The 12,652-nt window shown below is 46.5% G+C and overlaps 1 protein-coding gene across 3 annotated transcripts in view; it reads right to left on the reverse strand.

Moving 5' to 3' along the window:
• LOC126424764 (putative mediator of RNA polymerase II transcription subunit 12) overlaps positions 1-12,652 on the reverse strand; it is a 454,189-nt gene that overhangs the window by 361,541 nt on the left and 79,996 nt on the right. For all 3 annotated transcript variants that reach the window (XM_050087514.1, XM_050087513.1, XM_050087515.1), the window contains one exon: positions 791-927. In XM_050087514.1, coding sequence (XP_049943471.1) covers positions 791-922 — 132 coding nt within the window. In that variant the 5' untranslated portion in view covers positions 923-927. The remainder of the gene's footprint in view (positions 1-790; positions 928-12,652) is intronic.

The following is a 12,652-nucleotide window of genomic DNA, read 5'->3' on the forward strand; positions in this document are numbered from 1 at the left end:
TAAATAACGTAACTATCCGGCGAACGGTCCGGACACTTGGATGATATCGTCCAGGATACCCAGCAGCATACATACATAGCACACGCCCGTTGGGCATTTTGGTCACAATAACCATACATCGATATCGAACTTTTCCGCAATTGGTAAACGGTCCATTTAAACACTGGTAATGTATCACGAAGCAAATACGGTCCGCACTGGCGGAATGTTACGTGATACCACGTACTTATACGTTTGTGACTATTACAGCGCCATCTATCACAAAGCGAAAAAAGTGGTCCAACTAAAACATTCATATTTCTTTACGTACTACACGAATATGTAATTAAAAATGGGGATTGATATCCGCTTGACCTATGGCAGCGCCATCTAGCGGGCCAACCACAGTGGCATCTGTTTTCCCCTTGAAGCTAGACAAGTTACGTTCTTTGTAGCTTTTTCGTTTGGCGCTTATTTCGTGAGATATTTGGGCCGGTCACTATCAGTGGACCCCCCCTGTATAGTTTTGTGATTTTATCTTTCATCAAAACAAACTGTCTGTGATGAACTCTTACGGTGACCGAAAAATACATTGCGTTCTGGGAGACTAAATATAATGAACTGAGCAAATGACACGGCCCCCATAACGAGTGCCAAAAGTGATCTCCATGTACCTAGTATAGCAAACAAATTCTGAAACAAATACTGCTTTCAGAGTTGATGAACAATGCATGTTGGTGTATGATGTTTCAAGGTAGCTAGTACCTGGAACGGGCTTATGCTGCGCCAGGAAGTGCCGTGGCACGCTTACCTGCTGGAGCCTGTTGATGACCACGACGGCCGTGTGCTCCACGCAGCTCTTGAGGAGTTCCAGCTCCAGCTCCTTGCACTTGATGGGGATGTCGACGCGTCGCTCCACTACAGGACACTCGCTAGGTCGCATGGTCTCTGTAACCACAAAATAAACCAGTGACCACCACATATAAACAGCTTCCATTTATATCAGTAGAGCATATATATATATATCACCTGAGTATAAATGACAGCTAGCTCCGCCCAAGGGCTGCCCTTTTATAGCTTGTGTATGCAAAACTAATGTTCATTATTACCACTGCTCACTGCTAGAATTAATGCCGCCTGACACCACTGCAGGTAAGTGGTGCAGTAAGAAAGTACATTCAGAGGTGACCAAAGCCGTGGGATAGCGATACGCACGCAAACAGTTGACTGCAGTAGCTATTGCAGGGACAAGGTATGAAAGGGCTGTGCATTCGCGGAGAAGTGATTCACGTGAAAAGATTTCACACGTGATTATGGATGCGGAATGGTAGTTCGAACTACACGCATCAGATTTTCCATTCCAGAAATCATTAGGGAATTCAGTACTCCGCAATCCACAGTGTCAAGAGTGTGCCGAGGTTACCAAACTTCAGCCATTACCTCCCACGACGGACAACGCAGTGGCAGGCGGCCTTCACTTAACGACCGAGAGCAGCGGCGTCTGCGTAGAGTTGTCAGGCCTAACAGACAAACAGCACTGCTTGAGGTAACCGCAGGAAATCACTGTAGGATGTACGACGAACGTACACATTAGGACAGTGTGGCGAAATTGGGCATCATTGGGCTGTGGCAGCAGACAACCGAAGCGAATGCCTTTCATAAAAGCGCGGCATCCTCCGCAGCGCCTCTCCCGGGCTCCTGACCATATCGGTTGGACCCCCAAACGACTGGAAAAGCATTCCTGGCCAAACGTGTCCCGATTTCAGTTGCTAAAGCTGACGGTAGGGCTAGAGCGTGGCGCAGATCCCATGAAGCCACGGACCCAAGTTGTCAGCAAGGCGCTGTGCTTTCTAGTGGTGGTTCCATAATGGTTATTGTTGTTGTCGTTGTGGTCTTCAGTCCTGAGACTGGTTTGACGCAGCTCTCCGTGCTACTCTATCCTGTGCAAGCTGCTTCATCTCCCAGTACTTACTGCAGCCTACGTCCTTCTGAATCTGCTTAGTGTATTCATCTCTTGGTCTCCCCCTACGATTTTTACCCTCCACGCTGCCCTCCAATGCTAAATTTCTGATCCCTTGATGCCTCAGAACATGTCCTACCAACCGGTCCCTTCTTCTTGTCACGTTGTGCCACAAACTCCTCTTCCCCCCCAATTCTATACCTCCTCATTAGTTACGTGATCTACCCATCTAATCTTCAGCATTCTTCTGTAGCACCACATTTCGAAAGCTACTATTCACTTCTTGTCTAAACCATTTATCGTCCATGTTTCACTTGCATACATGGCTACACTCCATACAAATACTTTCAGAAACGACTTCCTGACTCTTAAGTCAATACTCGATGTTAACAAATTTCTCTTCTTCAGAAACGCTTTCCTTGCCATTGCCAGTCTACATCCTCTCTACTTCGACCGTCATCACTTATTTTGCTCCCCAAATAGCAAAACTCCTTTACTACTTCAAGTGTCTCATTTCCTAATCTAATTCCCTCAGCATCACCCGACTTAATTCGATTACATTCCATTATCCTCGTTTTGCTTTTGTTCATGTTCATCTTGTATCCTCCTTTCAAGACACTGTCCATTCATTCAGTTCAGCTGCTCTTCGAAGTCCTTTGCTGTCTCTGACAGAATTACAATGTCATCGGCGAACCTCAAAGTTTTTATTTCTTCTCCATGGGTTTTAATACCTACTCCGAATTTTTCTTTTGTTTCTTTTACTGCTTGCTCAATATACAGATTGAATAACATCACGGAGAGGCTACAGCCCTCTCTCACTCCCTTCCCAACCACTCCTTCTCTTTCGTGTCCCTCGACTGTTATACGAGGTGCATTCAAGTTCTAAGGCCTCCGATTTTTATCTAATTAACTACTCACCCGAAATCGATGAAACTGGCGTTACTTCTCGACGTAACCGCCCTGCAGACGTACACATTTCTCACAACGCTGACGCCATGATTCCATTGCAGCGGCGAAGGCTTCTATAGGAGTCTGTTTTGACCACTGGAAAATCGCTGAGGCAATAGCAGCAAGGCTGGTGAATGTGCGGCCACAGAGAGTGTCTTCCATTGTTGGAAAAAGCCAAAAGTCACTAGGAGCCAGGTCAGGTGAGTAGGGAACATGAGGAATCACTTCAAAGTTGTTATCACGAAGAAACTGTTGCATAACGTTAGCTCGATGTGCGGGTGCGTTGTCTTGGTGAAACAGCACACGCATAGCCCTTCCCGGACGTTTTTGTTGCAGTGCAGGAAGGAATTTGTTCTTCAAAACATTTTCGTAGGATGCACCTGTTACCGTAGTGCCCTTTGGAACGCAATGGGTAAGGATTACGCCCTCGCTGTCCCAGAACATGGACACCATCATTTTTTCAGCACTGGCGGTTACCCGAAATTTTTTTGGTGGCGGTGAATCTGTGTGCTTCCATTGAGCTGACTGGCGCTTTGTTTCTGGATTGAAAAATGGCATCCACGTCTCATCCATTGTCACAACCGACGAAAAGAAAGTGCCATTCATGCTGTCGTTGCGCGTCAACATTGCTTGGCAACATGCCACACGGGCAGCCATGTGGTCGTCCGTCAGCATTCATGGCACCCACCTGGATGACACTTTTCGCATTTTCAGGTCGTCAAGCAGGATTGTGTGCACAGAACCCACAGAAATGCCAACTCTGGAGGCGATCTGTTCAACAGTCATTCGGCGATCCCCCAAAACAATTCTCTCCACTTTCTCGATCATGTCGTCAGACTGGCTAGTGCGAGCCCGAGGTTGTTTCGGTTTGTTGTCACACGATGTTCTGCCTTCATTAAATTGTCGTACCCACGAACGCACTTTCGACACATCCATAACTCCATACCACATGTCTCCTTCAACTGTCGATGAATTTCAATTGGTTTCACACCACGCAAATTCAGAAAACGAATGATTGCACGCTGTTCAAGTACGGAAAACGTCGCCATTTTAAGTATTTAAAACAGTTCTCATTGTCGCCGCTGGCAGTAACATTCCATCTGCTGTACGGTGCTGCCATCTCTGGGACGTATTGACAATGAACGTGGCCTCATTTTAAAACAATGCGCACGTTTCTATCTCTTTCCAGTCCGGAGAAAAAAAATCGGAGGCCTTAGAACTTGAATGCACCTCGTAATTCCCATCTGGTTTCTGTACAAATTGTAAATAGCCTTTCGCTCCCTGTATTTTACCGCTGCCGCCTTCAGAATTTGAAAGAGAGTAGTGGTTCGATAATGATATGGACTCTGCTTACGTGGAATGGACTGGGTCCTGTAGTCCAACTGAACTGATCATTGACTGGCAATGCTTATGTTCGGCTACCTGGAGACTATTTGCAGCCATTCATTCATGGAGTTCATGTTCCAAAGAACGATGGAATTTTTATGGAGGACAATGCGCCAAGAAACCAGCCAAAGTTTTTCGTAATTGATCTGAACAACATTCTGGAAAAACCTAGCTCATTTCACCACCCAGATCGCCCGACATGGGACTTTATCCAGAGGTCAGTTGGTGCACAAAATGCTGCACCGGCGACAGTTTCGCAGTTATGGACAGCTGCAGAGGCATTACGTCTCAGTATCTCTACAGGGCACATCAGACGACTTGTTGAACACATGCCAGGTCGAGTTGCCGCATTACGCCGGTGGCAAAAGGAGGTCCGACACGATACTTGGAGCTATCCCACGACTTTTGTCGTCTCAGTGTGGAAGCGGAGCGGAGACGAAATGGGCAATGTTTAAACGAGGATACGAGGCCACAGAGAGGTAAAGCCTGTGACATAAGTCACTTTCACAAGGGACACATTGCTGTAGCCCAGTGCCTTGGAATGAACATCTTGGAAATGGAAGTGTCATAGGTGATTGGCTTGGTCATGTGCTACTGTCGTGAGCATGTATGGGAGATGGTTAAATGATGGTACAACCACGAGTTAGCGATGAAGTGTTGGACCTTGTGACAGAACGTGGACGAAGCCCCATACATACAGTGAAGTTACGTAGGCGGTAATGGGTGACAGATGTACCGGTGGAATACAAACCTGCTTCAGAACACACCTTCCAGCAAACATTGTGGAACACGAGGCTCCGCAGCATCCTCGTATGTGTTCGAAAGTTGACCCAACGACATCTTCAATTAAAAATAGAGTGCGCACACAGTCAAGGAGTCTGGACCTTGGAGCATTGGAAAGATGTCGCCTGGTCAAATATATTACGTTCCTTGCAACATCGGGTCTACGGCTGTACCTAAATGCCTGCATCTCGTGTTCGTGCGGTAGCGTTCTCGCTTCCCACGCCCGGGTTCCCGGGTTCGATTCCCGGCGGGGTCAGGGATTTTCTCTGCCTCGTGGTGGCTGGGTGTTGTGTGCTGTCCTTAGGTTAGTTAGGTTTAAGTAGTTCTAAGTTCTAGGGGACTGATGACCATAGATGTAAAGTCCCATAGTGCTCAGAGCCATTTGAACCATTTGAACCCAGTCACCTGTGCGAAAAACTGCTCCGCATGTTCTCTTCGGTGGGGGCAGTAATTTGCTGTGGGGGGCACACACCTGGCCTTGTATGGGGGCACCGTGACAGCTGTGGACTGCGTGAACATTACCGTGAACAACGTGTACCCCTGAAACTTCCTGGCAGATTAAAACTGTGTGCCGGACCGAGACTCGAACTCGGGACCTCTGCCTTTCGCGGGCAAGTGCTCTACCAGCTGAGCTACCCAAGCAGGACTCACGTCCTGTCCTCACAGCTTTACTTCTGCCAGTACCTCCTCTCCTACCTTCCAAACTTAACAGAAGCTCTCCTGCGAACCTTGCAGAACTGGCACTCCGGAAAGAAATGATACTGCGGAGACATGGCTTAGCCACAGCCTGGGGGATGTTTCCAGAATCAGATTTTCACTCTGCAGCGGAGTGTGCGCTGATGTGAAACTTCCTGGCAGATTAAAACTGTGTGCCGCAGACCGAGACTCGAACTCAGGACCTTCGCCTCTCGTGGGCAAGTGCTCTACTAACTGAGCTACCCAAGCACGACTCACGCCCCGTCCTCACAGCTTTACTTCTGCCAGTACCTCGTCTCCTACCTTCCAAACTTTACAGAAGCTCTCCTGCGAACCCTGCAGCCCTTCATGCTTGCCTTCCACGACGTGGGATGGCATCTTCGAGGAGGATATCTCTGTGTGTTAGAAAACCAGAATCGTGCTACAAAGTGTGAAGACTTTGCAAATTCTGAATGGTTTTATTTTTCATATTTCTTTTCCTTTCGTTTTTTACGTCACTCCAATACTACAACAAAGTATATTTGCCGATTTAGTAGTGCAATATTCCAATTTCAAACAAATTTTTCTAATAACTATACTAATTAGAACCAGTGTACATGAGAGAGAGAGAGAGAGAGAGAGAGAGAGAGAGAGAGAGAGAGATACACTGACAATGTGTCGAACAGAGCATGCTTGTGAGAGTTCGGGTGGCCAGTAGCCACAGAATACTAAGGGGTAGAAATAAGATAATTTTTTTTTATTAAAACTCACTTAAATTGCCTCGGGTAAATTCACGTCATGCTGGAGCACAGAAGGATGCAGGAAGCGAACCAGTACGTCCCAAGTGGGTCAGGTCGACGACACTGTCTGCCGAGTAAGGAATAAGCACTCAGCAGAAAATAGGGAGCGAGACAAGCATATTCGTAGCTCTTAAGGATGTTGCAAAAACCTCCATCATTTTATAAGAGCAGGTAGCGAGGGACTGACACAGCAGTTCTAAATGCAGCAGAATAAGTTGCAAAGCGATTTAGAAAAGATTGCTGTATGGTGTGGCAGGTGGCAGTTGACGCTAAATAACGAAACGCGTCAGGTGATCCACATGAGTTCCAAAAGAAATCCGTTGGAATTCGATTACTCGATAAATAGTACAATTCTCAAGGCTGTTAATTCAACTAAGTACCTGGGTGTTAAAATAACGAACAACTTCAGTTGGAAAGACCACATAGACAATATTGTGGGGAAGGCGAGGCAAAGGTTGCGTTTCATTGGCAGGACACATAGAAGATGCAACAAGTCCACTAAAGAGACAGCTTACACTACACTCGTTCGTCCTCTGTTAGAATATTGCTGCGCGGTGTGGGATCCTTACCAGGTGGGATTGACGGAGGACTTCGAAAGGTTGCAAAAAAGGGCAGCTCGATTTGTATGATCACGTAATAGAGGAGAGAGTGTGGCAGATATGATACGCGAGTTGGGATGGAAGTCATTAAAGCAAAGACGTTTTTCGTCGCGGCGAGATCTATTTACGGAATTTCAGTCTCCAACTTTCTCTTCCCAATGCGAAAATATTTTGTTGAGCCCTACATAGGTAGGAATGATCATCAACATAAAATAAGAGAAATCAGAGCTCGAACAGAAAGGTTTAGGTGTTCGTTTTTCCCGCGCGCTGTTCGGGAGTGGAATGGTAGAGAGATAGTATGATTGTGGTTCGAGGAACCCTCTGCGAAGCACTAAAATGTGAATTGCAGAGTAATCATTTAGGTGTAGATGTAGAGTAAGGAGGGCACTTGCGGTCATTACGAACCGAACTTCGCGTCATAGACTCTGTTCAAATACTGCAACTCTCGAGCTCTTTTCATGAGCCGATGAATAGGATCAGTGGCATTCACAGTAACAGCACTCGATCTCATGATTACGATACTGTAGTGCTGCAACAGCATTGAAGCACTGTGCCTCGTCGACGTGTGTATCGTCAACGCCGCCACCGCATACCTGTCTACAAACGCATAATAAGCCTCGAAAATAAACTTGGCACAAATGGAACCGCACGAAGTGTTATACTCAATGGACCAATTTTTTTCCGTGGATGTCGAGTTAATTTCAGTCATGATGCTGGCACAGGGAGTACCGGTAGTGGATGGTTTACTCTAGCTACTGTCCGATGTGAGAATGCCTCTCTACCTGGACTCGAATCATTCGCCGACCGAGACGTCATCGCTCACAAGAGCTGGCATTGTGGAATAGATGCTAAGTCCCAGTCTAGACCTAGTTATGTATATAGTAATATGCCTTTTACATTGTATACCCGCTCCTGTCGTAAAGTTAGTAATGATGAAAAAGTACATGTACGGATGAAAGGACTTGGTGTTCACTACACTACAGTACTGTAGTAGGCTCCAGCATAGTCTATGAACTAGCCGTAGATGATGGCTGCCTTCACCTGATGAACTTCTTTCTTCTCGCCGCCTACCGTCCACTGATGCAGAAACTGTCTTCCGACACCACATCGCCCAATGCTGCCAGCGACATGGCCTCTTGGGGCCCACGTTCCTGTTCAACGATCGGGCGCCTTCGGATGCTGAAACCTGCCAGCGGTGAGGAGGGCATCATACGACCACACGACTACCGGCACCAGGCAACCCGCGCCGCCAGGGTCGCTGGCGACGTCACCTCCTGGGCGTGCAGGCGCGGAGCTGACTCGACGGACGTCAGCTAGAATCCAGAACGTGGCTGAGTTGGCAACGGCCGAGGCTGCTGCAGGAGAACGACGACTTGCTCAAACATTACGAATAAATAACTGTACTGAAATAACGGTTTACTGGCGTCGCCGACGCTCCACAGGTTCCCAACAGCTATCCTGACTTCATACCGAGATACACTGAAGAGGCAAAGAAACTGGTACACCTGTCTAATATCGTGTAGGGCCCCCTTCAGCACGCAGATGTGCCGCAACACGACTTGGCATGGACTCGACTACTGTATGAAGTAGTGCTGGAAGGAATCGACACCGTGAATCCTGCACGGCTGTCCATAAATCCGTAAGAGTACGAGGGGATGGAGATCTATTCTGAACAGCAAGTTGCAATGCATCAAAGTTACGCTCAATAACGTTCGTGCCTGGGGACTTTGGTGGCCATCGAAAGTGTTTAAACTCGGAAGAGTGTTCCTGGAGGCACTCTGTAGCAATTCTGGACGTGTCGGGTGTCGCATTGTCCTGCCGGAATTGTCCAAGTCCGTCGGAATCCACAATGCACATGAATGGACGCAGGTTCTTACGTACGTGTCACCTGTCAGAGACGTATCTAGACGTATCAGGGGTCCCATTGCACTCCAACTGCACACGCTCCACAGTCCCCTGCTGACATGCAGGGTCCATGGATTCATAAGGCTTTCTCCCTACCGCTCGATACAATCTGAAATGAGACTCGTCCGACGAGGCAACATGCTTCCAGTTATCAACAGTCGAATGTCGGTGTTGACGGGCCCAGGCAAGGCGTAAAGCTTTGTGTCGTGCAGTCATCAAGGGTACACAAGTGGGCCTTCGGCTCCGAAAGCCCATATCGGTGATGTTTCGTTGAATGGTTTGCACACCTGCACTTGTTGATGGCACAGCACTGAAATCTGCAGCAGTTTGCGGAAGGGTTGCACTTCTGTCACGCTGGGCGATTCTCTTCAGTCGGCGTTGGTCCCGTTCTTGCAGGATCTTTTTCCGGCCTCAGCAACATCGGAGATTTGATGTTTTGCCGGATTCTTGATAATCACGGTTGTTGTTGTGCGCTTCAGTCCTGAGACTGGTTTGATGCAGCTCTCCATACTGCTCTACCCTGGGCAAGCTGCTTCATATCCCAGTAACTACTGCAAGCTACATCCTTCTGAATCTGCTTAGTGTATTCATCTCTTGGTCTCCCTCTACGATTTTTACCCTCCACGCTGCCCTTCAATACTAAATTGGTGATTCCTTGATGCCTCAGACCATGTCCTACCAACTGACCCCTTCTTCTAGTCAAGTTGTGCCACAAGCTCCTCTTCTCCCCAATCCTATTCAATACCTCCTCATTAGTTATGTGATCTACCCATCTAATCTTCAGCATTCTTCTGTAGCACCACATTTCAAAAGCTTCTATTCTCTTCTTGTCTAAACTATTTATCGTCATGTTTCACTTCCATACATGGCTACACTCCATACAAATACTTTCAGAAACGACTTCCTGACACTTAAATCTGCACTCGATGTTAACAAATTTCTCTTCTTCAGAAACACTTTCCTTGCCATTGCCAGTCTACATTTTATATCCTCTCTACTTCGACCATCATCAGTTATTTTGCTCCCCAAATAGCAACACTCCTTTACTACTTTAAGTGTCTCATTTCCTAATTTAATTCCTTCAGCATCACCTGATTTAATTCGACTACATTCCATTATCCTCGTTTTGCTTTTGTTGATGTTCATCTTACATCCACCCTTCAAGACACCGTCCACTCCGTTCAACTGCTCTTCCAAGTCCTTTGCTGTCTGTGACAGAATTACAATGTCATCGGCGAACCTCAAAATTTTTATTTATTATCCATGGACTTTAATACCTACTCCAAATTTTTCCTTTGTTTCTTTCACTGCTTGCTCAATATATAGAATGAATAACATCGGAGAGAGCCTACAACCCTGTCTCACTCCCTTCCCAACTACAGCTTCCCTTTCATGTCCCTCGACTCTTATAACTGCCATCTGGTTTCTGTACAAATTGTAAATAGCCTTTCGCTCCCTGTATTTACCCCTGCCACCTTCAGAATTTGAAACAGAGTATTCCAGTTAACATTGTCAAAAGCTTTTTCTATGTCTACAAATGCTGGAAACGTGGGTTTGCCTTTCCTTAATCTAGTTTCTAAGATATGTCGTAGGGTCAGTATTGCCTCACGTGTTCCAATATTTCTACGGAATCCAAACTGATCTTCCCCGAGGTCAATTACACTCGTGAAATGTACGAGAAAATCCCCACTTCATCGCAACCTCGGAGATGCTGTGTCCCGTCGCTCGTGCGCCGACTATACCACCACTGCCAAACTCACTTAAATCTTGATAACCTGCCATTGTAGCAGCAGTAACCGATGTAACAAGTGCGCCAGACACTTGTTGCCTCATAAAGGTGTTGCCGATGGCAGCGCCGTATTCTACCTGTTTACATATCTCTCCATTTCAATACGCACCCCTATACCAGTTTCTTTGGCGCTTCAGTGTAATAACTATACTGTACGCCGTACGGGATGGCCCATCTCCCCCCCCCCCCTCCCGACACTGCATACACTTCTTTTCCCTTATCCTACTTCAGAGCGAAGTCTTGTTACGCCTGACGGCATCGCCTTTGCCGAGACGCCAGACAAGAGCGTAAAATACGAAAAAGGAAACCAGCCTTTTTTTGTCCGTGATATGGCTCGGGCTTTCTTCGGTCTGGGGGGGAGCAGCCGCTGGCAAGCCGCCCACATTCACAAGCGGCTACCAGAGGACTGAACCATCGTCGTGTTGGTGGTGCTGGTAGTGATGGGATGATGATATAGGCATACGGTATCCACACGTCTTTAGTGCCCATACTAAGAGAGTAGGGAAGCCAAGGCGAAACGGCTGCAGGAAAAATTAAAGCAAATCGAAAAAGGAATGGTTCTCGGAAGGACTGATTGAGGATATAGACAAATAGAAACAAACTTTAGTGAAATTAAAACCACAGGCATCAACATTAATAGTGTAAGAGGAATTCTACTATTGAATGCATAGTAGAGACAGAGAATAGGTTGAAAACGTAGGAGGACGTGCTGGCACGTAACGCCTTCGAATGTTTTACGTGAAAATTCTTGAAACTTTCAAAATAAATGTCTTTTTCCAAAGCTGTTTCACAGAGGAAGGCTGCACTGTAGTTCCTTCTCTACATTGTCGCACAAATGACAAAATGATAGATATCGAAATAGACGACAGAGGGATAGAGAAACAATTAGAATCGCTCAAAAGAGGAAAGGCCGCTGGACCTGATGCGATACCAGTTCGATTTTACACAGAGTACGCGAAGGAACTTGCCCCCCTTCTTGCAGCGGTGTACCGTAGGTCTCTAGAAGAGCGTAGCGTTCCAAAGGATTGGAAAAGGGCACAGGTCATCCCCGTTTTCAAGAAGGGACGTCGAACAGATGTGCAGAACTATAGACCTATATCTCTAACATCTATCAGTTGTAGAATTTTGGAACACATATTATGTTAGAGTACAATGACTTTTCTGGACACTAGAAATCTACTCTGTAGGAATCACCATGGGTTTCGAAAAAGACGATCGTGTGAAACACAGCTCGCGCTATTCGTCCACGAGACTCAGAGGGCCACAGACACGGTTTCCCAGGTAGATGCCGTGTTTCTTGACTTCCACGAGGCGTCTGATACATTTCCCCACACTCGTTTAACGAAAAGTAAGAGCATATGGACCATCAGACCAATTGTGTGATTGGATTGAAGAGTTCCTAGATAACAGAACGCAGCGTGTCATTCTGAATGGAGAGAAGTTTTACGAAGTAAGAGTGATTTCAGGTGTGCCGCAGGGGAGTGTCGAAGGACCGTTGCTATTCACAATATACATAAATGACCTTGTGGATGACATCGGAAGTTCACTGAGGCTTTTTGCGGATGATGGTGTGGTATATCGAGAGGTTGTAACAATGGAAAATTGTACTGAAATGCAGGAGGATCTGCAACTAATTGATGCACGGTGCAGGGAATGACAAATTGAATCTCAGTGTAGACAAGTTTTATGTGCTGTGAATACATAGAAAGATCCCTTATCATTTAGCTACAATATAGCAGGTCAGCAACTGGAAGCAGTTAATTCCATAAATTATCTGGGAGTACGCATTAGGAGTCATTTAAAATGGAATGATCACATAAAATTAATG

This window comes from Schistocerca serialis, chromosome 10, assembly GCF_023864345.2.
Source record: "Schistocerca serialis cubense isolate TAMUIC-IGC-003099 chromosome 10, iqSchSeri2.2, whole genome shotgun sequence".
In the NCBI taxonomy this organism is placed as follows: Eukaryota; Metazoa; Arthropoda; class Insecta; order Orthoptera; family Acrididae; genus Schistocerca; species Schistocerca serialis.